This window comes from Ahaetulla prasina, chromosome 1 (genome assembly GCF_028640845.1).
Source record: "Ahaetulla prasina isolate Xishuangbanna chromosome 1, ASM2864084v1, whole genome shotgun sequence".
Classification (NCBI taxonomy): domain Eukaryota; kingdom Metazoa; phylum Chordata; class Lepidosauria; order Squamata; family Colubridae; genus Ahaetulla; species Ahaetulla prasina.
Genome location: NC_080539.1, coordinates 158436319 through 158463720, shown reverse-complemented (window position 1 = coordinate 158463720; position 27402 = coordinate 158436319). Strand labels below are relative to the sequence as shown.

General features: G+C 42.7%; 1 protein-coding gene across 5 annotated transcripts in view; it reads right to left on the bottom strand.

The window, feature by feature from the left end:
• The window catches only part of GEN1 (GEN1 Holliday junction 5' flap endonuclease), a 31676-nt gene extending 4391 nt beyond the window's left edge, over nucleotides 1-27285 (bottom strand). The window contains exons 1-12 of one of the 5 annotated variants that reach the window (XM_058179083.1): nucleotides 27005-27134; nucleotides 20932-21117; nucleotides 20215-20401; nucleotides 18699-18875; nucleotides 17721-17831; nucleotides 7958-8031; nucleotides 7731-7822; nucleotides 5125-5275; nucleotides 4997-5033; nucleotides 4783-4863; nucleotides 3135-3265; nucleotides 1746-1807 (exon numbers count right to left, since the gene is read on the bottom strand). In XM_058179083.1, the coding sequence (XP_058035066.1) occupies nucleotides 1746-1807; nucleotides 3135-3265; nucleotides 4783-4863; nucleotides 4997-5033; nucleotides 5125-5275; nucleotides 7731-7822; nucleotides 7958-8031; nucleotides 17721-17831; nucleotides 18699-18875; nucleotides 20215-20401; nucleotides 20932-21092 (1264 nt within the window). In that variant the 5' untranslated portion in view covers nucleotides 21093-21117; nucleotides 27005-27134. Of the gene's footprint in view, nucleotides 1-1745; nucleotides 1808-3134; nucleotides 3266-4782; nucleotides 4864-4996; nucleotides 5034-5124; nucleotides 5276-7730; nucleotides 7823-7957; nucleotides 8032-17720; nucleotides 17832-18698; nucleotides 18876-20214; nucleotides 20402-20931; nucleotides 21158-24663; nucleotides 26292-27004 lie in introns of those variants that run through there. The other 4 variants (XM_058179093.1, XM_058179103.1, XM_058179111.1 and 1 more) reach the window with 4 other exon arrangements.
• Nucleotides 27286-27402: the final 117 nt, after the last annotated feature.

The window sequence follows — 27402 nt, the reverse complement described above, 5'->3', positions numbered from 1 at the left end:
GCAGAGAAACATACTTTTACTAGACAACTACAGATGATTCTCTTAATTATCATTTTCATACTCATTCCTTTAGAAAAAGGAAGATATAAAATAACTGTTTCTTTGGGATTGGAATCTGTATCCTGCAGAACCGGTTACGAACTGAGGCTCCCATGTCTAACCCTTACTGCAGACTCTGCTTCTTAATTTACATGCAATCCACAAATATCTGCCCCTGTGTTTTGACAAATTCTTCACACCGTCGTATTTGTGCACCCTACCTACAGCATGATGGAAGACTGATTTTGCCTTATGAGAAATTAAGTTGTAACTGTACAATGTACAGGGCACGTAATATATGCCTGGAAGACCGAGAAAAAGAATTTCTCATTTTAAATGTTGTCCTTTTCCATTCTGCATGTGAAATTTTCATATGAAAAATCAGATCGGTCATTCATCGTCAGCTGGCAGATGGCCTCAAGAATTTTAGAAGGAAAAATTTCGCAGTTCTACCTAAAGGAAGTCGGAAGTGAACCTGGGATTACTAGGCTACAGAAACCTGTACCAAGAAAGGGGCAAAGCTAGAATGCCTGCCTGAATTTAATTTCAAAGCAGCAATTTTATGGAGAACAAAGGTTCCCAAATCCAATTTTGTCATTATTGTGTTTTTATTTCTATTATAGTTTCAATTAATTTAATATTTACACATTGTTAAACAGGTCACATATATTTATTCATTTGTTCCTTTGTATCCTGCCTTTATTATTTTTACAAAGAACTCAAGTATAAAAAACACATTTTCCTCCTCCTGTTTTCCCCACAATAAAAGCCCTGTGAGGTGACTGTGCTGAGAGTGAGTGAATGGCCCAAAGGCTTTCATGGCTAAGGCAGGACTTGAACTCACAGATTCCTGCTTTCTAGCAGGAATCTACTAGACCAAATTGGCTCTGGTTGGACTGATGTTGAAAGGATAAAAACTGAAACCTTTTATTGGTGACTTTGGGCCAGTCATTCTCTCTCAGCCCAATCCATCTTCAAAAGCTGTTGTGAGGAAAAATTGCTTCCTCTTCTCCCCAAGCATCAGATAGTGAGAGATAACTCTCCCAAACATAATGGCTCTATTTCAATATCATACTGAATGCTAACTGATAAATTTGTCTTTCACTTTAAATTTGTCACAAAAGATTGTTAATTATTTAAGCTAATATCCGTAATGACACATGCAAAATAATCTGAAATGAGAAGATACGTTTGTGCATAGGCTGTACAAGTAGCCCTTGACCTACGACCACAGCTGAACTTATATTGCTAAGTGAAACATTTGCTAAGTGAGTTTTGCCTCGTTTTACGACCTTTCTCGCTACAGCTGTTAAGTGAATCATTGCAGTTGTTAAATTAGTAACGTGATGATTAGGTGAATGTGGCTTCCCCACTGACTTTGCTTGTCAGAAGGTTGCAAAAGTGGATCACATCACTCTGGAACTCTGCAATCGTAAATATGTACCAGTTGCCAAGCATCCAAATTTTAATTACTTGACCATGGGGATGCTGCAACAGTTGTAAGTATGAAAAATGGCTATAAATCACTTTTTTTCAGTGCTGTTGTAACTTTGGTCACTAAACAAACTATTATAAGTCGAGGACTACCTGTACTATACATGAAGAAGTATTATATTTCTATTTCTCAACATTCCCACCTCTTCTTACTCTGATGTTTAAATGTACTGGAAAGTACTCTTCTGGTATGCCCAGTGATGAATACTAACCTGGCTTTTGCCATACAATTTCAAAACAGGGAATTCCATTTCTAATCCGTGACTTGATTATCCTGTAGAAACAAAAGTTAAGAATGTCCTAATATTTTAAAGACAGTGTGTAAAAATGAAATCAAGTATTTAAGAAGCCACCACTGGCTCAAAGTTGACTTGGCCTTCTATCCATATTTCTATCCTTGGCTCCATGGCATAGGGCCGGGTTACCTACGGGACCGTCTGCTGCCACCGATTGCCTCCCACCGACCCGTGCGCTCTCACAGGGAGGGACTCCTTAGGGTGCCGTCCGCCAGGCAGTGCCGACTGGCGACACCCAGGGGAAGGGCCTTCTCTGTGGGGGCTCCCACCCTCTGGAACGAACTTCCCCCAGGACTCCGTCAATTTCCTGACCTTCGAACCTTTCGCCGCAAGCTTAAGACACATCTATTTATCTGCGCAGGACTGGACTAGAATTTTAAATTTTAAATTTGGTTTTTAACGGGGTTTTATTATTTTAATCGTAATTTTAATATTCGGCCTTATTCAATAAGTTTTTTAATTGGTGTTTTATCTTGTATTTATATTTGTGTTTTTATCAGGCTGTAAACCGCCCTGAGTTCCTCGGGAGATAGGGCGGTATAAAAATGTGATTAAATAAATAAATAAATAAATAAATAAAAATCCTTCCGAAGTGGGTAAAATGAGGACCCAGATTGTTGGGGGCAATATGCTGACATTTGTAAACTACTCAGAGTGTGCTGTAAAGCACTATGAAGTGGTATGTAAGTCTAAGTGCTATTGCTAGTGCTACATGAAGGGCTTCTTCTTTGAGGTCCCCCTAAACGTACTTTTCTGCTGTTGGGATTACTGTGGATAGCAGCTTTTATCTTGCTTTCTTTAGCAGTCTTTTGGGAAATGGGCCAGAATCCAAAAACTCATGCTGATACTGTAGAATTTCTAATCTTTGAACTGTAACCCTCAGCAGTTTCAAATGCTGTTTTGAATTGTGGAATATTTTTTTTCTTGAACCTATGCAATGTATTTCAACAGACACACCAGGGAGTCTCAGCTATATCAACAGCATGTTAACTCCACAGGTGGCATTCCTGGACTAAGGCAACAACCAACAACAAAGGGAGATGGTTTTAGGAACTAATTATAGAACTAATTACCTCACTTGCTGTTTTAAAGCAGTTAAACGGGACATCTGCTTTCATTTGGACTCCTGCCCTGATCAGCAGGTTGATGGCCTAAACAATTCCTTCTAATTTTCAATATTTGCTCCTGAAAACACTGTGCAGTATGGAGGCCATTTTGTTCGAAATCAGGAGGAGAGGCACAGAATAACAATATTTTCCACTTCCAACAAAGGGTGAATTCTAATTAAAATATAAATTGAGTTACCGCAGGGCCTGCAGCTGCTTTGGATCAGTATGGCCAGACTTCTTTCTGTTCATGTCATAGTAAGTCAGAAGGCTACACAATTTCTCACAGGCGTACTGCTCGGTCCAGTTCATTTTCTTGACAGCAAACCTCTATTTGAAACATGTTGGGAAATCACAACTACAACACAGACAGAAATATATCTACTGAACAGCAGTAGCACTGATTCTCCCTGAAGACTTGACGCATTTAGTTGGAAATGTCACGAACTTTTAAAAAATGTCACAAGGACAGAACAGTCACCTCAAAGTAATTTCCAAGCCAAGTAGACATAGAAATATAAAGCAGGGGAAACCAAGAGGGCTGTCTGAGGACAACCAGAGTGCAAAATCAACTGAAGCATGTTCCCAAATACATGTCCTCTAAATTGGTCACATCAGTCCATACAGATAGGAATAATAGCAGCCCCGTGTCAGGATATCTGAGTTGGGGGAAAGCTATTATCTTTACCAGAGAGATTTCAGGCTGGCTGAGAACTTTCTCTTCTCTAACCTTCATTCTATTCGCTCCCCAGGAGTGGGGAGGGAACGAAGATTTTGCAGTATCCTTCCCCTGGAGTGGGATGGGAATGGAGATTTTGCAGTATCCTTCCCCCAGGAATGGGGAGGGAATGGGGATTTTGCAGTATCTTTCCCCTGGAGTGGGGTGGGAATGGAGATTTTGCAATAACCTTACCCTGAAAAATGATGGGCTTCAGAGCCCTCGGAGAGATACCTTGAAACTAATTCTCTCCAGGGGTGAAATTACTTACCTTCCTTACTGGCTTGGAAGTGTACATGCCCTGTGCGTGCTTTGCTTGCGCACATCACGTGCGCACACAGACCTGTGCACGCACAAAACTTTCTGCACATGCGCAGAAGGTAAAAACACATTACTTCCTGGTTAAAACCAGGAAATAATGACACCTGGGTGGATGGGTGGAGCTTTGCTCCGCCGTCGCTACTGGATCGCTGAACGACCAGCCACGATCGCTACTGGATAGTGCGATCCGGTCCGATCTGGGACCATTTCACCCCTGATTCTCTCCCATGTTATTTCGCTTGCCCAAAGCTTGTTTTTCTCCTTCCATAGGTAAACTTCCTTGCCTTTCATCCCTAACTCCATTCATTTTGACCTATATCTATTTAATGATTATAGACGCAGCGATATAAAGTATTTAAATAAAGGAATACATAAGATAGGTACACAGTCTTTCAACTGTTGACATTAAGGAAGTAGTCCTCTGGTCAAAGAAATCACACTGAGTTCTGGGACATCTGCTCCAATCCACTTATCTTGGAATACAATCTACAAATGTCGTATCTGGTTAGATACCTGAAACTGAGGATACTGACATACCTCAGTATAATTCTATCAGCACAAACCATAGCAGTTACATCCCTGCTTGTTTATGTGGTAAGAACAGCATGTGGTTCTACACTGAAAGCAATTTCCCAGAAAGGGAGCAGCTCCCCTTCATTGTATGTCTTAAAGCAGAGGCTGTACAGCCATCTCTTGGGGATGTTTTAATTTGGTTTCCTTTACCAAGAGAAGGATGATCTTAATGGACTAAACTGTATTCAATATCGAGACCATTTGAGCATGTAAGGTATGGTGTTTTAATACATACTTGAAAAGATAATAAATTTGGCCTTTGGCACCCATTTAATTTCACTGGTTTGTCTTTGCTGATGAGATATTCGTGGATAACCTTAGCAAAGAAAAAGGAAAAAAAAAATTAAGGCATTTATTATTTATCTTATTTATAGAATAAGACACTTGAGGGAGATAGTCATAGGTTAAGTGATTCTATTTATGCAGGCATGCATGACTTGTAAAATTACCTCAGGAAAGGGAAAACCTTCACACGCCTTGGCTTTTCTGTAAATAAAATATACACATCTCAGATCTATGAACATCATAGAGGCCTTCCTGAAGCAATTCAGAGCAAATTGTATGAAAGCACACCTACTTTTTAATACCTTCCTCCACTAAGCTCCGTTGCTGCTCTGACTCAGAAGAATGCCAGTTACAGGGGCAGCAGTAGTTAGTCTCTTGGGGCTCACAATATCCCACACTACCACAGATATTACATCCCATGTCCTCATGATCTTTAGAAGAACCTAAGAGAAAAAGGAAAGAGGATTACAGGATAAATATTTTTCTTAAAAGACAAATCTGCCCATTTTTGTATGTATAATATATTTATAATGTATATAATGTATGTATAATGGCAGAAATGCTTTCCTTGTGCAAGCAAAAGAAATGATGACACATTTATTTATTTGACCTATAACCCAGTTTGATTTAGAATGGGTGGGATACATAGTGCTTCCTCCTCCTTTCCCCCTTACAATAACTCTTCTATGAGATAGGTGAGGTTGAGGAAACGTAACTGGCCCAAAGACATTCAGTGACCTTCCCCGACTGAAGGTAGCCTAGACATTGATCACCTACTCTTAGTCTAATAACTAAGGTAAAGGTAAAAGTTCCCCTCGCATATATGTGCTAGTTGTTCCCGATTCTAGGGAGCAGTGCTCATCTGCGTTTCAAAGCCAAAGAGCCAGAGCTGTCTGAAGACGTCTCCGTGGTCATGTGGCCAAAGGCACACGGAACGCTGTTACCTTCCCACCCAAGGTGGTCCCTATTTTCCTACTTGCACTTTTTATCTGCTTTCAAACTGCTAGGTTGGTAGAAGCTAGGAGCTCACCCCATTATGCGACACTAGGGATTTGAACCGCTGAACTGCCGACCTTTCGATTGACAAGCTCATCATCTTAGTCACTGAGCCACTGCGTCCCCTTTCTAAAACTCTACCACTACACTATAATACACTGTTTATTGGAGCCAAATGTTTCCAGTTAAGCCAAAACTTTTCAATTTAATGCTCAAGTGGGTTCATATAATGGCTTGCTTGGTTTGGGCTTAGATGCTGTTGAATGTAGCCACTGTAGCCTGTAAATCATGCTAGGACATTTATTCCTCCAGACCAGTTGAAACAGTTGCTAATGAAGTCATCTTTCTAATGTAGCATATGAACTAAATGACTAAATATAATAAGTATATTTAAAATAAAAGGGTTGTATTGGTCATTGATCTGAGTTCCTTTGCTTTCTGAAGAAAGAGTCTTACCATGATTCTGAGAGTATTCAAATAAATAAACATCTGCTTCATTCAAAAATATGATTTAGCAATGAGTTATTATTTCATATGTGAGATTCAACAAATTACGATTAAGCAGATAATGGCTCAGATTGGTGTGAAAATCTAACGAATAATTCAGATACAAAGTTAAAGAGAAATTATTAATTTTTCTGCCAAAATATCTGAATGTTATCAACTCAGGAAACATTTTGTAACATAATTTAACCTACAGTTTTGTACTATTTGAAGCCTCCGCACACAGCTTTTTCCATGCATCTGGATAATATATTATTTCGTTTTCTAGTCTGAGGGAAATAGAAGTTTATTCTTTTACCTGAAACTGATTTGTGCTTGCCCTGCAAACCAGAGTTTGAGAGTCAAATGTGAGGAGGAGAGAATTCACTTATCCAAAGGTAACGAGAAGTTTACTTTTGCGGTTCCATACCATTTTAGCATTACAAGTCTTGTTAATTCACAATTCTACTGTATGGCGACAGCAGTGGTGGGATTCGGCCAGTTCGCACCACTTCGGGAGAACCGGTGGTTAACTTTCTGAGCAGTTTGGTGAACTGGTTGTTGGAAGATATCATTAGGGCAGAGAACCGGTTGTTAAATTATTTGAAACCCACCACTGGACGACAGGCATAAAACTATAGCTTATTGTTGATTATGCAGGAGCCCAGCAGTTTGCTGCAGCATCTGAGAGTATGTAAAGTCCAAATCATTTCTATCACACTGCTTTTTTTTTTCCTTTTTTCACCAGGGGCTGTAATTTTTTTCTTTTCAGCAGACAGGAGATGGTGATCACAGCTCATCATCATGATAACCGATCAGTCTTTACACACCAGGGTGCCCAATTTAAAGGGAGACTTCAATATACGGAATCTATTTTCTTTTCTTTTTTTAACAGTTTATTTATATATTTTCATATTACATACATAAGTGCTTAATGAACAACGTCTTATCTGGATCATTTTATTTATACGTAGCAATACTTTTCCCGCTCCTAATTTCTACCTCTGCTATCCAACCATTTGTAAAACAAGTCCCACGTTCAAAGATACTTTGTCTTCTTTTTCCTTTATTTGTAGTGTCAATCTGTACAATTCTGCAGAGTCTAAAATTTTTTAAATTACATTTTTCTCTGTAGGTATTTCCTCATTTTTCCAGTACTGTCCAAATACAATTCTTGCTGCTATCAAAACATGTAACATTAAGTATAGGTTTCCTTTACCATACTTTTCTGGTGTTATGCCTAACAAAAATATTTCAGGCTTATAATCTATATGTTGCTTTAACATTTTTTCTAACCATGTATGTATTTTTGTCCAATATTTCTTTGCTTTTACGCATGTTCACCACATATGATATACGTCCCCGGTGTCTGGTTATATTTCCACGGAATCTGTTTTCTGAAGCTAGGAGCCGACTCACCTGGATGATGGCACACAGAACAGTGAAGCGGTTTCTTAGCTGTCGATACTGGGACTTCACCCAATTGGAAATGGTCTTTCCAGGACTCAAATCTAAAACAATATTGAAATGGTGATTCAACTCTGCGTGCCATGTACACATTACGAATACGAATCTGAATCATGTGAGAAATTTGCCCCCTAAAAGAAAAGGGAGAAAATACGAAACACAATTTAAAAATAACATACCTTTGCAGTAAGCTCTGTCCTTTCAAAGTTTTGACCAACTTTAAAGCCTTTTCTTTTCCTACTCCAGGAACTCCCTTTGATAACCAAGAGAAGTATTTTGATACAGTTTAGATAAATGTACTGAAGTATACACTATTATTTCTAAACTACATGACTTTCAAACTATGAAATCACAAATAATTGGGCAAACATTATTAAGGCATGTGGCCGTTTAGGTATTTTTTCCCCAGTATAGATAGTCCCCATCTTACAACAGTTCATTTAGTGACCGTTCAAAGTTACAATGGCAATGAAAAAATTGACTTATGACCATTTTCCCCACTTACAATCGTAGTAGCACCCCCACAATCATGTGATCTAAATTCGAATGCTTGGCCACTGACTCATATTTAGGACTGTTGCAGTGTCCCGGTGTCATGTGATCACTTTTTGTGACCTTCTTACAAGCAAAGTGAATGGGGAAGGCCAAATTCACTTAACAACCATGATACCAGCTTAATAACTGGTGATTCACTTAACAACTGCGGCAAGAAAGGTCATGAAATATGACCTTTCATAAAATGGGGCAAAATCACTTAGCCAATGTTTCACTTAGCAACAGAAATGCTGGGCTGTTATGGTCGTAAGTCAAAGACTAACTGTAATCACAGTAAAATATCAGTTCATGAATGGGTGGCCATATAGCGGTAAGTCAAATCAATAAATGAATTGCAAATTATTTAACCTATATTATCCTTAGCTGTATCGTGCTGAGAAAATGGCCACCTCTTAACAGGATAACTGTTTTTTTAAAAAGCTGGATTACAGATCAAGTGTTTTTTACATATGGACTATAAAAATGTGTTCAGCAGGTAAAATGTTCTGAAATTTTGAAATCCACAAGTGTGACTCAAAATGACATAAAAACAGAGACAAACCATTTCAGCAGACCAGATCAATAGAAGTAAACCTGGAACTAGAATGGTCAGGTTGTAGAGACAAAGATCAGAGGTGGGTTTCAGCAGGTTCTGACCAGTTCTGGAGAACCGGTAGCAGAAATTTTGAGTAGTTCTGAGAACCGGTATTAAAAATTCTGACTGGCCCCTCCCCCATCTATTCTCTGCCTCCCGAGTCCCAGCTGATAGGGAGGGAATGGGGATTTTTCAGTATCCTTCCCCTGCCACACTCATCAAGCCACAGAACCAGGAGTAAAAAAATTTGAATCCCACCTCTGATTTGTATGCATCAGAAAGTAAAAGTGCTAAATTCAGAGGAAAACAGTGATCTGCTATCTCCTCAATCTGTAATCAGAGGGTTACACCAAGAAGCTAAAGCCTTTCTGTTCTGTTTCCCTTCCCCCAATACTCCCAGCAAAGAGTCCGTCAGAGGCCTTCCTTTTTTTTTTCCCTTTTATTTACATAGATACATGTCCTGGCCACGTCTACCCACGGGCCTGCCAAGTTTCTGGAGATAACGAGGAAATTATAGATAAGGCCAGAATTACTCACGAATATATTCTTTCCTCCATTGAAATAGTTAGCTCGCGCCAATTCATTAGCTCGCGCCAACTCATTACTTTGTCCAAGACAAAAAACCAGGAAGTCCCGCCTCCTATTTATAGTCTCTGCAGATGTCACTGCATGACAATTATGACTTGGCTTTGTCCCAACTCTTCCGCTGCTGCGCGCGATCAAGTCTCGTGACCTTGCATCGCTCCAAAACTGTTCTTGGGGCGTTGCCAAATCAGAAGGAGGCTCCATGGAATCAGGCTGTGCCGGCCTCCCCATCCCTTTGAGTGGGTGCCAGGGAGGAAAGGGCTCAAGAGAAGCAGGGCTGGCCAGGTCTTCTCCTCACTTTCTGAATCATCCGAGTCCAGGAGTCCGGGTCCAGGAACCTGGGTCACAACACTATCCTCACCGCAGGGCCCTTCCCCGGGCTGACGATCGGGATGCGGTCGGGCTGGGTTCTGCTCATGGAAGGCCTGCACCAGGTCAGGGCATGAACGCCGGAGGCATCTACCCAGGAGAAATCAGTCCCGTATCCCTTCCACGCGATCAAATATTGGAAACGACCCTTCAGCCAGCGGGAGTCTCGACGCTGTGGACTTCGTATTCCTCCGATCCGTCCTCGGCGACAGTGACGGGTGCTGTTGGGCACGAAGGGGACTCGGTGTGGCCTCAGGAACCAGAAGGGACCGTGAAAACGGGTGGATCCGCATGGATCGTGGCAGGGTCAGTCGGTAGGCTACCGGGTTGATGACTGCCTCGACAGGAACGGGCCGATGAATCGGTGGTCCAACTTCTTTACCGGGCGGTCGGACGGGAGGTGTTTGGTGGAGAGCCACCCGGTCTCCAACTGCCAGCGGGGCGTTGCCCGTCGGGAGCGGTCGGCGGACCGTTTGTAATCCTCCTTGCCCGATTCAGCTGCTGACGTACCAACTGTTGGACCGCATGCAATTCCGTCAGGAAGGTCTGCGTTCGGGAACAGGAGAGTCCGGTGGTGCCAGAGGAAGAGCGCGGATGGTACCCCACATTGGCAAAGAACGGGTCATCTGAGTAGAGGTGTGCTGAGAGTTGTTAAAAGCAAACTCCGCCAGGGACAGGTAGTCGGCCCAGTTGTCCTGTTGCTGGTTGATGAAGCAACGGAGATACTGTTCCAGTATACCGATGACCTTCTCTGTACCCCGCCGGTCTCCGGATGGTGCGATGACGACAGACATACCTGCACCTCCAACGCGCCATCAGGCTCTTCCAGAAGCGGGCTGTGAACTGAACTCCGCGGTCCGAAACCACCCTGTCCGGTAGACCATGGAGGCGGAAGATGTGCTGCAGAAAGAGACGGGCGTTTTGCGGCTGTGGGCAGTCCGCGGCATGGGATGAAGTGTGCCATCTTGGTGAGCATGTCCACCACCACCAGCACCGTGGTGAACCCAGAGGACGGCGGCAGGTCTGTCAGGAAATCCATAGAGATCCCCCCCCAGGGTCTGTCGGGTGTCGGCAAGGGTTGAAGGAGGCCGGGAGGGGCCCCCGTGGCGGTCTTGGCTTGCCGGCACGTACGCAGGATGTCACGTAGGCATGTATATCATGCCGCACTCGGGCCACCAAAGGTCCGTGTCACCAGGTGGAGGGTCTTGAAGAACCCAAAATGTCCTGCTGCAGGGTTGTCGTGGCACTGGGTCATGACGAGGGCTCGGAGTGGTCCTGTGGGTACATATAATCGCCCCCGAAACTTGAGTAAGTCCTCCTCCAAGGTCCAAGGAGACGTGGGGCCCACCTCCGCTCTCCTTTGCTGCGACCAGGCGTCCTGGCGCTGCGCCTCTCGCACCTGGGCCCGCAAGTCCACTGGCTCCCGTGCTGCGGCCAAGGCTTCTGCCGGCAGCACTGTCCGTGGAGGAAGGGGGTCCTTGGCGCAGAGGTACTCTGGCTTATGGACAGGGCATCCGCCCTCCGGTTGTGACCGCTGGGAATGTAGGTCACGCGGAAGTTGAACCGGGCAAAACAACGACCACGGATCTGCCGCTGGTCCACCTCCGGAGCTGTGGTGAGGTGCTCGAGATTCCGATGGTCCGTTCGGACCTCCACCTGATGTCGGGCCCCCTCCAGATGATGTCGCCAAGCCTCGAATGCAGCCTTGATAGCCAGCAACTCTTTTTCCCAGATAGTGTAGTTGCGCTCGGAAGGGTTGAGTTTCCGGGAGTAGTAAGCGCAGGGAAAAAGTGTGCCACCATTCGTCGGAGCCTGTAGCAGCACCGCTCCCAGAGCCACATTGGACGCGTCCGTTTCCACCACAAAAGGCCGGAGCGGGTCGGGATGCCTCAGGACGGGTTCCGTGTGAAGGCTTTCTTGAGGGCTGTGAATGCTTCTTGCTGCGGGGACCCCACGGAATGCAACCTTCTTCCTGAGGAGCTGGGTAAGTGGAGCTGTCAGTGTGGCGAAGCCGGGATGAAGGTCCGGTAGTAGTTGGCGAAGCCCAGTAGGCGCTGAACATCCTTCACCCGACGAGGGCTTCCCAGCTACACAAAGCTTCTACTTTACATGGGTCCATGGCTATGCCCTCGGCGAGATGATATGCCCGAGGAATTCTATGGAAGTCCGGAAGAAGACGCATTTCTCCAGCTTCGCATTGAGTTGTTGCTCCATAGCGTTGCAGAACCAGACTGACGTGTCGAAGGTGGCTTTCCTGGACCGGGAGTAAATCAGGATGTCGTCGAGGTAGATAACCACGAACCGATCCAACATGTCTCGGAACACGTCGTTCATGAAGTGCTGAAAAGCGGCGGAGCATTGGTCAACCCAAATGGCATGACAGTGTATTCGTAGTGTCCGTATCGGTGCGAATGCCGTCTTCCATTCGTCTCCTTCTCGTATCCGCACCAGGTTGTAGGCCCCGGAGATCGAGCTTGGTGAAGATCGTGGCCTCCGCAACCTTTCCAGTAGCTCCGGGATGAGCGGCAGGGGTAGCGATTCCGCACCGTAATGGCGTTTAGCCGGCGGTAATCACAGCATAGGCGCAAGTCCCTGTCTTCTTCTTCACAAAGAGGACCGGGGCCGAGAGAGGGACTTTGAAGGCGGATGAACCCTCGGGCCAGGTTTTTGTCCAGGAAGTCCCTGAGGCGGCCAACTCGGGCTCCGACATGGAATACAGGCGTCCCACAGGCAGTGGTGCGTTGGGCAGAAGGTCCACGGGGCAATCGTAGGGCCGATGCGGGGGTAGTCGGTCCGCCTCCTTCTCGCTGAACACGTCGGCGAAGTCCGTCAGCTCAGGAGGCAAGGTGATGGCAGCGGTGGGGGCGTTCTGGCCGGCACAGGTGTGGCGGATGTGATCGACGCACTGCAGACTCGGGAAAGAGATGGTGTTCCGCGACCAGGCCACCTGAGGATCGTGGGTCCGAAGCCAGGCCATCCCAAGGACCACAGGAAAATGAAGGTCCGCCGTGACATAAAACTGGATCGCCTCCTCATGGTCCCCAATAGCCAGGCGCAAAGGCTGGGTGGCAAATTTAATGGGGCCGGACACCAGTTCTCGCCCATCAATTGTCTCTACCGCATCGGAGGGTCCACGGAACCACGGGACCGCAAACTGGGTCACAAAGGCCTGGTCCATAAAGTTTGTTGTGGCCCTGAGTCCACCAGCGCATGCGCCTGGAGCCCGTCCGACTGGTTCCCCAACCATATCCGTGTGTCCAGAATCAGATGCCGAGGGGCCCAGAGTCTACTTCCGCAACGCCCAGTGGGGCTTAATGCGTGCCCGACCTAGGGTTTCCCGAGGTCGGGCCTGCTCCGCTTCCGATTGGTCACGCTGTGATTCGGGGACGGCGTCGTGCCCGCCGCTTTCTGGGGCAAGAAGCGGCGAAGTGGCGGGCTCCCACAGTACAGGCACAATCCCCTTGGCGCCTCGGTTCCGCTCCTGGGCTGTCAGGCGAGGTCTGGCGCTCCCAACTCCATGGGCTCTTCCGCAGCGGTTACAAAACGTGGGGCGACCCTGGGTGCTGGTGGTGCAGGAAGTGGGGTGCAGATGTCGGCGGGTCCCGGGGTGCGACGGACGGTCGCCGTTGCAGACGGGCATCGAGGCGGAGACAAAGGGCACCAAGTTGTCGAGGTCCATGGCGCCTCCACGCGGGCCAGCTCGTCTTGCAATTCCTCTGAGAGTCCCTCCTGAACGCTGGCCCACCAGCGCTGCATCATTCCAGTCAGAGTCCTGGCACAAAAGACGAAATTCGCGATGTACTCCTGCAGGCGTTTCCCTTGACTGAGTTCCTTAAGGCGCCTGGTTGCCGTCAGCATTCGAACGGGGTCCTCATACATGGTGCGCAGGTGCTGCCAAAAACGCTGTTGGTCCGCCAGCAGGGGGCTGTCCTGGAGCAAGGGGGGCGTGGCCCATCGAGCAGCCGAGCCGGAAAGAAGGTTAATCACGAAGGCCACCTTAGCCCGGTCGTCTGGGAAATCCTCTGGCCTCATAGCCATGTAGAGCTGGCACTGTCCCAAGAAGGTCGGGAACATCTCAGGCTGCCCAGAAAACTTATCCCGCACGGTTACCGGGCACTTGCGAGGAGGAGGAGGAGTGGGAGGATGGGGGGGGGCTGCAGGCACATTCCTGGCAGCAAGTTGGCCTGCCAAGTGAGCCACTTGCTGCTGGAGCTGTTGATTAGCTGCTTGTAGCTGCTCTAACTGCTGCTGTACCTGCTGCTGATCCATCTTTGGTAGAAGATGTTTTAGTCAGGTCTTGGACAAAATGTTCTGTTTCCCTTCCCCCAATACTCCCAGCAAAGAGTCCGTCAGAGGCCTTCCTTTTTTCCTTTTATTTACATAGATACATGTCCTGGCCACGTCTACCCACGGGCCTGCCAAGTTTCTGGAGATAACGAGGAAATTATAGATAAGGCCAGAATTACTCACGAATATATTCTTTCCTCCATTGAAATAGTTAGCTCGCGCCAATTCATTAGCTCGCGCCAACTCATTACTTTGTCCAAGACAAAAAACCAGGAAGTCCCGCCTCCTATTTATAGTCTCTGCAGATGTCACTGCATGACAATTATGACTTGGCTTTGTCCCAACTCTTCCGCTGCTGCGCACGGCGATTACGTCTACGTGACCTTGCATCGCTCCAAAACTGTTCTTGGGGCGTTGCCAAATCAGAAGGAGGCTCCATGGAATCAGGCTGTGCCGGCCCCTCCCCATCCCTTTGAGTGGGTGCCAGGGAGGGAAAGGGCCCAAGAGAAGCAGGGCTGGCCAGGTCTTCTCCCTCACTTTCTGAATCATCCGAGTCCAGGAGTCCGGGTCCAGGAACCTGGGTCACAACACTTTCTTTGATCATAAATGGAAGGACTATCTGTGATTTTAAGCAGGGGGGTGGGAGAGGGGGAAGCTACCATATTATGATTGGGGAGACAGAGGGACAAGAAATCCTGGAAGAAGAATTCTTCATGAGAATTTTGAGTGAGGAAGGAGGGGAGGGCACAGGCAGTTTTCTTTCATTTCATTTTTTTAAAAAGGGAGCCCAGGGATTAAATCATGCTAAAAGCTGACACATTAGGGCCCAGTTTCCCACACTGCCACATTTGGCCAGCAGTTGTACAATTATAGTTTGTTAGAAACAGACCGGAGCTCAGGTCGGTTTTTTTTTTTTTTATTTCATTTTGTCACAACAGTATACACAAACATTGTCATAAGTAAAAAAAAACATCATGAAGAAAATATATATATATATAAGTAAAGAATATGCATCAGCTATATTAATTTGATATAATGAAGGGAACAATAGGACAGGAACGGTAGGCACTTTTGTGCTCTTATGCACGCCCCTTATAGTCCTCTTAGGAATGGGGTGAGGTCAATAGTAGACAGTTTTTGGTTGAAGATTTTGGGATTTTGAGTAGAGACTATGGAGTCAGGTAATGAGTTCCAAGCATTACCCATACAGTTGCAACATTTGAAGGCAGTAGTATATAGATGCTACCAAACACTATGCATAACCCTCGTGTCTGTTTGATATTTTGTAATCTTCAATTGAGTGAAAGCTTGCATCACAGGGCAAAACGTTTGTCAACAAAGATACCACAAATTTACTAACTTACTGTATAACATACAGGACCCAGTACTCCCAAGGAAATGAAATTTGGGGATTTTTTTTTTTTTTGCCGTGGCCATGTAATCCTCATTTTCAGTGTTACCTCACAGTTTCTCACAAGTCAATGGGGAACCCAGAAGGAACTAATATGATCGCTGACCCTCCTTGCCACTTTTCCCCCACCCAAGAGACTTTGCTGCCGGGAAGCTTGTAGGGATAAAGTCAATGGAGAAGCGGCACACCCTATGTTAATCCCTTTGCATTTTCTCCCCCATCTGGATGAAGCCACTTATGTGCCTGCTGGGAAGGGGAAGGGAGTGTCTGTAGAGTGTGCACATCAGTTACAGCACACTGGATGTCCTTAGAAGACTCAGTAGCAGGCAAATGTAGCGACGAACAAGAAAATTCCATCACCAAATAAATAAAACATGGACTAGCTAAGAAATTATGTTGTTTCACTTCAAAGAATATTAATTGCAGCGGAGACTTGATTGCAAGGATATTGGTACCACTGGAGAGTGATTTGCAAATATGTGGTACCCTATTTATTTAACGTACTTCTGTTACACATATCCTTCCATGAGCTCAAGAGGGCTCAGACACAGGCAGCATGTGGCTCTCCTTTACATGCTGCTGAAATAATATTTTATAGTCAGCATCACTAATGCTGTAGGAGACTAGAAGTTGCAGTCCAACAATCCTGTAATGGCGCCGCCTCTTGCTTACATGGCTTAGCTCTCATTTTATGTTCGCCAAAATAATAAAAAAAAAACCTCTTTAAAGCAGGTCAGCTTGAAAGACAATGAGTCCTAGCTCTAGAGAAATTTAAAAGAATAAAGGGCAAGCAGGCAAAAATAACACAAGACATTCAAGGGGAAAGCAAATACTGTCCCACAAAAGCACACTCATATAAGAAATGATATATTACCACAAGCGGTGCCATCAGTTACACCTTGACAGGGTCAAGGTAAGATGCCGTTTAAAAGAGAATGCGCAAATAATGTTTATAGCAAGAAATATTCTTATGTAACCTGTTAGGTGGACGAGTGGGTTGCTGAAACAGTTTTAAACTGGTGCACTCTTCTGGGATTGCTAACAGTCCTAAACCCCAAGTTGGCCTAGGGTAAAGGGAGGACAAAGGTATTTTGAACCGAACATCTGGCAGCTACTGTCAACCCTAAAAAATGGAACTGAAGCAGCTGTGTCGACTTGACGAAAACACATACGGGTAGCCCTCGACTTACAAGCACAATTGAGCCCAAAATTTCTGTTGTTAAGCGAGACACCTGGTGAGTTTTATCCCCTTGTACGACCCTTCTTGCCACAGTTGTTAAGTGAATCACTGCAGTTGACAAGTTGGTAACCGAGTTGTTGAGTGAATCTGGCTTCCCCAACGAACTTAGCTGGTCAGAGGTCGCAAAAGATCATCACATGATCACATGATCTTGGGACACAGCAATGGTCGTAAGTATGAACCAGTTGCCAAGCATCCGAATGTAAACCACATGACTATGGGGATGCTTCAAAGGTCTTAACTGTGAAAAACGGTCATAAGTCACTTTTTTCAGCACCGTTGTAACTTTGAACGGTCACTAAATGAACTGTTGTAAGTCGAGGACTACCTGTACTGGGAAGGCTGTTTTTGTCAACTCCTCCTATCATATGAAAAAGCAGAGCAAGACGATCAGGGTTAAAAGATCCCTTCACACTGAAGAAAAAAGAATCCAGACAGAATCCAGCAGGAAGCTTTGCCGAAACGTAATTTCTTCCACAAAGAAACTGAGCTTCTTGATTTGTGGTGAGAGAAGGTCTCAGATCCAGTCATTCCCCCTCTCTGAGTACAGAATCACTTTCAAGCAAGTGTCCTTTGGCATGAAAAAAAACATGGTGGATGGAAAATAAATCTATGGTACAGGAAACCTGTATAAAGGAAGGTTTAATGTAATAGAGTAATATGATTCTAGAACTTCTTCTCCATGATTTTTGGTTTGTGTTTATGTTTTAATTATGTGTTTTATTGATATTGTTTTTATCATTGGTTGGGAACTGCCGAAAGTATAAGTTAGGTGACTATCTAAATATTTTAAATAAATAATGATGCCGATAACAGGTTTTATAATCTGTCTCTCTGTCTATTTATCTATCATGCATATCTCTCTCTCTCCCCCCCCTCTCTATATGTCTGTCTGTCTGTCTAAACTGATTATTTAGTTACCTTAGGGAGATAATCACAGCCAAGCAGAATTGCTAATCCGATCAGAGATTCTCGGCTGCAGCCTAGTTTCTCTTCAATATCAGCTATCAAGTAGCAGTCAACGTGTGGGTCCTGTGCAGAATAGAGAACGTTAGTGACACTCCTCTTAATGCTTCATCGTTTTTTCATATGTTTACTAGTAATACCACAAACATTATTGAATAAGTTTTAAAATACGGTACTTGCTCTAAGGAAAACTGTATCTTGTCAAACCATGATTTGCAGACATCATGGTGTCTGTAAAGAGGAGGTAAATATCAAAGTTTTCTTGGGATCCATTCTAACACTTTAGAATGAACAAGCTGAGCATTTCACAATCCTTCTGCCCCATGGCACAGAAAAGGCATACAAATATGTCTATTCGAAATTCAGTCCTACTGAGCCGAAAACATATTCCCAAGAATATGTCATATTATAGTCACAAAAAGTAAACAGTGGTGGCATGGGGAGTGAGGTCTTTCTGAGTGAGAGAGACAAAGGCTATCAGAGATTCAGATTATTATTTTTTTTAAAAAAAATCAAAGTAGCAAGATAGACTTATTTTGATTAGAGAATGGCCAATAACTACGTTTATGAGTGACTGGAAACCTCTTATGGGCTTTTTGCTGTAAAAAGTAAAAAAAAAATGATTTTGTGATTCATGGATTTGATTAGAATGTATGGGGAAAAAAATTATGCTGTAATCTTAGAGTGAATAAAATACAAATATACTTGAAACAGCTATTAAGAAGACTGAAAGCTACTTCTTTATATCTATTTATCTTATCTTCTTTTCCTTTTTTCTTCTCTCCGTTCTTCTTTGTATTTTTTACTCTATTTACTTATTACTTCCCTTTCCTTGCTTTTCTCTTTCAAAATATCTATTACTTATTCTTTAAAAAAAAATACACTTTTTAAAAAAGTAGCACATATATATTTAAAAAATGCCCTGTAAATTACCTTGATGTCCATGGTAAAATTTCGATACACTGTTTGAGCACCATAAAGGAAGACATCGCTGTCATTGGTGATGCACCCATCCACGTGGCCATTTGCATTCAGGTAAGCACACATTGCCTCTGCTTCTCCGGCTGCTTGAATCCATGGGATTCCCAAGGTCTCCAGCAGTTCAAGGCACTGAAACAGGAAAAATCCCAATGGAGGAAACAATGAGAAATATCATTGGGGTGAACAACTCATGGCTCCTCTTCTCCTCCTTTCTAAAAATGTTTGAGGTAGCCAAGACCACGTTGGTACAGTTCCTTGACAAATTTCAGTGGCAAAATGCATTAAAATTGGGACAGACTATATGGGTAGTCTTCAACTTATGTGTCAGGCCTGGAAGCCATCTTTTTCATTGGGCCTTCAGGCCTGCCACATTTACTACTGTGGGAAAATGGGAGGGGGGATTGTATGGAGCCAGAGATATAAATATTCATAATAACATTCTTTTCTCTGAGAGTCAAGGACATCTTGCCCTGCACCTGGACAACTGAAATTGGGAGGAATCTCCAGTTGGGACGGTGCAGGTGGGACCATGTGATGGACATGTGGGTGCTGGGGAAGGAATTTGGACTTTTCTTTGGATGGGGAAAACCTGGAAGCTTTCAGATTTGGGTTTTCCCAGTTGTGCCAACATGACATCTCTAATAAAATGGAACTTTGAGGAAACTCAAGCCTCTGAGTTTTCTTTCGTTGGGATGTTACTTGGAACCCTGAAATTATGACCACAATTGAGCCCCAAATTTATGCTGCTAAGTGATAAATTTGTTAAGTGAGTTTTGCCCCATTTTACTATTTTTCTTGCCACATTCGTTAAGTGAATCCCTGCACTTGTTAAATTAGTAACCTGGTTGTTAAGGGAATGTAGCTTGCTCATTGACTTTGCTCGTCAGAAGGTTGCAATGTCCCCAGGACACGGCATCTGTAAATCACGCGACATGGGGATGCTGCAACTGCCTTAAGTGTGAGAAATGGTCATGTCACTTTTTTCAGTGCCGTTGTAACTTCGAACGGTCACTAAGTGAACTGCTGTAAGTTGACTCTGTGTTCCACTTACAGGGTACAGAGTGACTCATGCCGTAAGAAGGTGGTGTATAACTGTGATAAATAAATAAATAAATCTGAAATGTGAAGATACACTCCTCCAAGCCCCTCTGAGGTAATCTGAACATTCTGCTTACATATTAAATACAAAATCAGCCACCATTGCAGCCAAAGAAAATCAAGGACAAGCAGAGAACTTCAGGTTTACAAACCTACTGAAACTAAAAGCCACCAGGCTTGATGATGAAACGGGCAGGAGAGCAGCGCGTGTCCAATTAATCCAACCGAATTGCTCTCAAGCAATACAAAGTCTGCAAAAATTTAGCATTGGTTCAATAAAACTTATTAAATATGGATGCCTCCTACTTGTATGAATCCGATACTGCCAGTACTCAACATCCTGTAAATATAACCTACTGTGATAGCTTGCCTCTTTCAAAATAGATTTGAAACGGGATCTCCCTTTTTTTGCGATCTCAGGCTTTCTCAATGGCCCAAAGCGAGCTTCTATTCTCTTCTGCACTGTGCTGCTTTTCAGTTTGGGGAGGTCACCCTCCGTGACAAACACCAGATGGATCCCCATTAGTGTTAAAGAAGAGACACGACAGTAAAGGTTCCTGCGGTAAGAAAGTGAAATTAAATAGCATATCTTATATCTCTCATCTTAGATTTCAATAAACAATCAATTGATTTATTCCCATGCCCAAAATATTGACATTTCCTTATATTGCCTATCAACATAAGGAAACTCCATGTATTCTTGGCTCCCATTGTTATCTCCCTCAAAAGCATTCTTTTAATTAGAAAAAAAACACAATTTAAAAGGTAAAGGTATCAACGACACGTGCCTGACAAATTCTTGGAAGATAGTATGAGATACATTATGGCTCTTATTTAGTCCATATTGCAAATCCTAACAACATTTGCAGAGAAGGCCCAAGTCCCCACAAACTGAGCATTAGCAGATGCAGAATCCTTTTGCATGAGCACTCAGAAATTTTGTTCAGGGCCTCTTACAGTGAAATGAATTCATTACTCCCCAGACTGAAATTATACTATGGCTTATATCTTATATTTTGTAAACCACTGGAGAGAAGTTAATATATCTTATATATCAGTGATTTATTATCCGAGGCACTGTACCTACCTAAGATGTGGGTTTGTGACTACTCCCACCATCTTCTTAACCGCCTGTGCTTCACACACCCAGAGACTTAAATCAACAGCTAATGTTTTTCCTTTAAGACTGCAGAGAGGGGCATGTTGCTTGACAGGTTCCAGGATCTGCCACAGGCTAGTTACTCCCATGGTTCCAAATATTCAGATGCACTGCCTGCAAAGATCAAGATGGATGGATGGATGGATGGATGCCACTGAAATGATTTAAGACAGCTAAATCAACCACAAGCTCTCCAAACACCACACAATATTTTCCCTCCAATCCATCCCAATTTGACACACGCTTGTTATAACATTATAAGCCTGCTCCTTATGTCAGGGTCTTTATTCTGTCCCTCTCCCACAAAAGGGTGGTGGCAAAGACTGAGGAAAAGCCTAAGACTGAAAATATGAAACTTGGACTTGAAAAAGCACAAGCAGAATCATAGTGATAATGCCTGTTTTCAAAGGGTGAAAAACCAAGACGCACTGCAAAGAAAACCTCTCTTTAGTTCCATAGGATTCAAAGATTCAAATACTGTCTCTCATAAGACATGTGGCAGTAATTATTATTAATCCCTCTAAGTTCTTTTTCCGCAATTTCTGCAGTGCTACAATTACTACAAAGTTAAAAAATAAACTTAGTCGATTAGAATGGAAGGGGTTATTGCAATCATCTTTCTTCACTATCTAAACTGTATTCCAGAAATTGCTATTTCCTGCCTGCATTAGTTTTTTATTCATAATTCTAATATTACAATTGCATTATTATTTTAAAATCTAGAGCAGTGATGATGATGACGATGACGATGATAATAATAATAATAATAATAATAATAATAATAATAATAATAATAATAATAATAATAATAATAATAATAATAATTATTTAATTTGTATACCACCCTTCTCCCGAAGGACTCAGGGCGGTTCACAGCCAAATAAAAATAGCAATGAATAAATACAATTCAAGTAAAACAATAATTTAACCGCCCTGAGTCCTTCGGGAGAAGGGCGGTATACAAATGCAATTAATAATAATAATAATAATAATTAAAAAACTTATTCAAATTGGCCCCAATTAAAATACATTTAAAACCATAAAACCCATTTAAAATTTAAAAACCCAGTAATAAAAAAATCTATGCCAGTCCTGCGCGAAAGAATACTAACCTTTACCGGACCGAGTGCCCAAAGCGTGTGCTTGAGTGCGTGAATCCCCCAAATGCATAGAGCGTGCAGCCCCTGCGCAAACACCCTGTCCCCTGCGCATGCTTGCTCCCTGCACGTGCCCTCATGCTTGCATGAGCGCCCCCCGCATACGCTCACCTCCCCGTACATGTGCATGCACTTCCTGCACGTGCCCCACCCACACGCATCCATGCGCATCCCCCGCATATGCCCTGCCCCCCATTCATGCGCAGCAGAGACCCGAAGACCACATGGCCGGTGGGAGGCACGTGCGCATGTGTGGTAGAGCTAAACTGGGGCAATGGCTTGCGTGCCCACAGAGAGGGCGCTACGTGCCACCTCTGGCACGTGTGCCATAGTTTCGCCATCACAGATCTAGAACATGCAAATGTTGATCTAAGCTAGTTTGGTCCAGTGGTTAAGGAAGTGGCCTGGAAACCAGGAGACTGTGAGATTTATTCCGCCCTCTTTAAAAATGAAAGCCGACTGCATGACTTTGGGCCAGTCACTCTCTCAGCCCACCCCACCCCACGTACCCCAGAGGGTTGTTGTTGTCGGGGAGAAAAAGGAGGAAGAAAGAGAGTTATGCATCTTTACCAGCTGAGTTACTTATAAAGTAATAAAGCTGGGATAAAAATCAAATCAATAAATAAAAAATGCAAGTCATTTTTACTCTTTAAACTACTTTCTGCCCCTGAATTTTGATTTTTAGAACAATCCAGTCCATGTTTACGGAGAGGCAATGCATTGTTTTCAAGAAAGATTTGTATGTGGAACAAAAGATTACTTTCCTGATTTGGAATATTTCCTTCTGTAAACTGCTCAGAGAAGGCTGTAAAGCAGTATATAAGTTTAAGTGCTATTGCTATTCTGCAGATTTTTACTTCTGGCTCTTTAGTCCTTTCTTCAATTTTTTTTTCGCTTTAATGATTCATCCCTTAAATTTTCTGATTTTATTCCTAATTTCATTCAATAGCATCTTTTTTTCTTACTGTGTTAAGAGTACTGACAATACTGTTTTCAAATATCAGACAAATTAATTCTTGCACTCTTTCTTCTTCAATTCACCCTAGAGAAGTCAGTTGGAATGCAATTCACAGGGCTGTAATATAAATTGGATTTAGCTTCCAAAAGATGCTTTGACATTCAGGATAATGTAAAAACAGCAGATGCTTTAAGGTGTTGTAGACAAGTGTCACATGCTCCTGAGCACTCTGTCAATCTAAAGAAATGTACTATCCTAATAGTTTTTTTAAAAACAAAAAAATGGGAACAGTGCCATCTAATGGACACCTACATGTACAGCATTATACCTACAAGAGGAAATATATCTATGGTATAACTCTCAACCAGTGGTTGGGCTACTGGAGTCATGGGAGTCACAGTACTGTATAGTCTAATATTTTTGAATGATATTAGACTGCATTGTAGCAAGGAAGAAATAGATTGACTATAATTCCAATTATCTTCTATTTAAGATCATCTGTCAGCGTTCCAGAAAACCCTCCTTGCAGAAAAGACTCCGAGGCAAACATCTTTCAAAGATCTTTTACTAGCATAGCTAATCTGGCAATTTCCCCAAGATCTGGGGATCCGGGTTCCTCCCTCAGTAATACAAACTCCAAAATCCCCACCCTCATGACCCCTCTGCCGACCACATGCTCCAATCTTCAACCGTCCCATCTTGAGACATCACTCCTGCCACTCCTTCTCCAGATGCGAGCTCAGCCTGACCTTGACCGGCGGGAAGAAAGTTGTTATGTCTAATAATCCCTTGTACTATCACCCCCCTCCCCTACTTTCCCAAACAGGAAAAAGTGGCAGTGTGTGAAAGCCTTCGGCCTAGCATGGCTTTCAAAGCTGACATCATCATCATGAACTACCTTCACCTAGTTCAGCAAACTACATAATTCACAATAACTATTCAGGATTTTTCACTGTTAAGCTATACTAATTTTATTAACTGAGTGTATTACTGTTGTCTTATAATTAAGCACGTTTTGCTTAATAATGTGGGCTCTTTTCAGAATTAACCTGAATCCACTTGGTCCAGTAATGAATAAAAAACATGTGCTCATTTTTTTTCTGAATATTTCTAGCAACTCAACCCAATATATCCACTAGCGAGATATGATGGGAGATGCAATTATACCATATTTGGAAGCCACCCTATTCATCCCTATTTTAATGAGTCAGAGATCCAACAGTGGATTCGTATCCTATGCAACGTTCCTCTTCTTTTGCACATACATAGAAAACCTTGTCTATTACTATGATTTACATCTGTACACCCCCACGGTGTTAATCAACACAATGTCTCCAGAATGAATTATGCATAAGAGTTATCTCCAATTAGAGTTGGAGATATCTCCACGAGTTATCTCCTGCTGGCTAAATAGAATAGCTGTTTAAGACATATTTTTGGATTGAATTTGGCAGTGGCAAAATCCTGTAATTTTTAACAAAAACGACACCAAATGTTTGCAGTAATCTCAAATAGTAATTGAATTTATACAGCAGTAATACCTACATGTGCTCAAAAGTAAGTTCCAGGTTTGTAAGGATTGCAATATAATAGACAACAAATTTAAGAATAATCACTCAGAAGCAAGTTCTATGTATAGGTTTGTATTCCTGTGCATAGGTTTCTACTTTACCAGATTAAAATGGGACTTCAGTAAATCTCGTACACTATCTTTTCAAGTCATTGCTAACATGCAACCGGCTGATAATGCCAGAAAAAGTCAGATATTTAAAAGAACATGGAATGAAACATCAGGGCTAAGAGATAGTGATTTAAATCCTCAAATTTTTTTTGGCTTTTATCCTATCACTCTGAAGAACCTAACAAATTTCACAAGATAAAGATAAAAAGAGGAGACAGAGAGATCTAAAGAATTAGAACTAGCCAAACACTTTGGGGCTGAGGTGGGATGGGAAGGGGGTCGGGAGGGCACTGAGGAGAAACTTATTCTAGTGATACACACATGCCCTTTTTAGCAAAAACTTAATTTGTATTGGTAAATCAGCAGTCACAACTTCAAAGACATTATATGAAAGACTTCATGTAGGAAGCAATGCTAAAACCTTTTTTTTGCCTTTTGTAGTTTTTTAAATCCAACTTTAATAATCAGAATGATTTCTTTGAAGAAACCATTCAGCTCAGTTTTAAAGCCTTTTCTAAAACCAAGCACAAAAGTTAGGAATCTAATACTTTAAGCTACGTGCAAAGTTTCTTTTATCTCAGGAGTTAGCGGAACTATCGAAAATAAAATAACACCGAACTCTTCTTTAAGTGACAAATTTCTCAACTTCAGAGTTTCTCTTCCTTGTGCTATTCACATCCTGATCTTGTTTATGTTGCAGATGGCATTAAAATCTATAAGCCTCCCCCCATACCCATAAACTTTTTAACTTTGCTTCTTCTGGAATAATTAATTTTCCTAGGTAGCCTTAGAGATTTGTTTTGTTTAAATTTCAAGAGACTATTACACAGTTGTGAAAATAATAGCATATCAGCATTTGAAACTTTCAAGCTTCAGTCTTGTTTATGTTTTTCTTTGAACAAGACTATAAACACAGGGGAGCTCATTTCTGAAAAAGAAGGTGTCTAGAGGTTAACAATCCTTAATATGTCATTTTTCTATACTAAGATACATAATATGAAGAATCCCACTTGATTAGTCTAGTGATGGATCTAAGCAAATGTTGTTTCGGAAAGTCATTATCTAGATGCTTCTAAAAAATTCACAAGCAGAATTTTTTCATCTTCTCCCCCAAGCATCAGATAGTGGGGGATAGCTCTCCCAAACATAATGGTTCTATTTCAACATCATATTGAATGCTAACTGATAAATTTGTCTTTCACTGTAAATTTGTCACAACATATTTTAACTACCGTATTTAAGCTAAAATCCATAACCGCACATGCAAAATAATCTGAAATGAGAAGATATGTTTGTGCATAGCCTGTATTGCCTGTTATTGAGGATCACTAGATCTTAGTTCTATGATTTTGAAAGAGGAAAAAAAAAACCTTTCACTCTCTCCAAAACACACAATCTACAGTAATCTGGTTTAATCATATTTTCAATGGCTTTTTTTCTCAGACAAAAACACTTCAGTTAGTTTTAGTTTTTTCTTCAAAGGGAAGATCCTTTAATACGCACTCATTTGGTGGTCCAATTTGCATCTTTATAGTCATGCTATTTTTGAGATGGGACAAGCAGAAATGCCTGAGAATGGAGCATACAGCTATATTTCTAAAAAAATAAAATACTTTCAGCTTTTTATTTTGTCAGTAATTCTGCACTCTCCTTGTTTTTTATTTTATCCAGATCTATTTTAATGCCGTTATTCTATTTTTAGTATCTCTTTTTATTCTGTGGTAGCCAAATAACATACTTCTGTGTGCGTTTGTGTAGCCAGGGAGCACCTATGTTTCTGTTGAATCAGAAGGTACGCACAAGGCTAGGGACTGCAACTGAATACCTTTAATACACAAGCCAATGAGAGATATGTAATTAAATTCCTTAGAAGACACAACTTTTTCTCTTCCTATATAGAGAGGTTTCTATTTTAGGTTTTTTGTCCCAGGCAAAGTTACTATAGAATAAGGTTATTCAGTTTTTCCTGTCATCTTCTATACGCCTGGCAAGTTTTATATCAGATGCAACGGATTATATCTCACAAAGGATTTCTTATGATTTTTATATTTGCTTTTAGGCATGCAGTCCAGTCTTCTGACATTTAATGGGATTCAACTCCGAGATAAGTATACAGAAACTGTAATCTAGCACCGAATCAGACTCAATTTAAAAAAACAAAAACTCTTGCGATCTCAACAGCAAGGCAAATCTTCCTCCCGGTACCTCTCAACACCACGACGGTCACCCGTCCGAATGCGGACAGACAAGGCAGCGACTTCTCCAAGTAACAGCGCCAAGATTCGTAATTCAACGGGGCCTAACTGCGCTTGCGCAGTCATGACGTCCGGCGAGGGGGCGGGGCAGAACTATTGACCGAATAGGAAACACGCTCCGTGATATTATTACGCCATCTCTGGTTCCCAGCGGAATACGAAATAGAAATAGATTTGGAAACCATAGAGTAGCGCCTTTCGCTCTGTTTTCCTTCTTGAGGGCGTGACACTTCAATACCGAACGCGAGTCTTTGTCTAACAACCAATCACCAGCCGTGGAACGCCAATTCGACGCCCTACGCAGCTACCTCGCCCGCCAATGGCAGATTTCCGGGCACATCTTTCCAT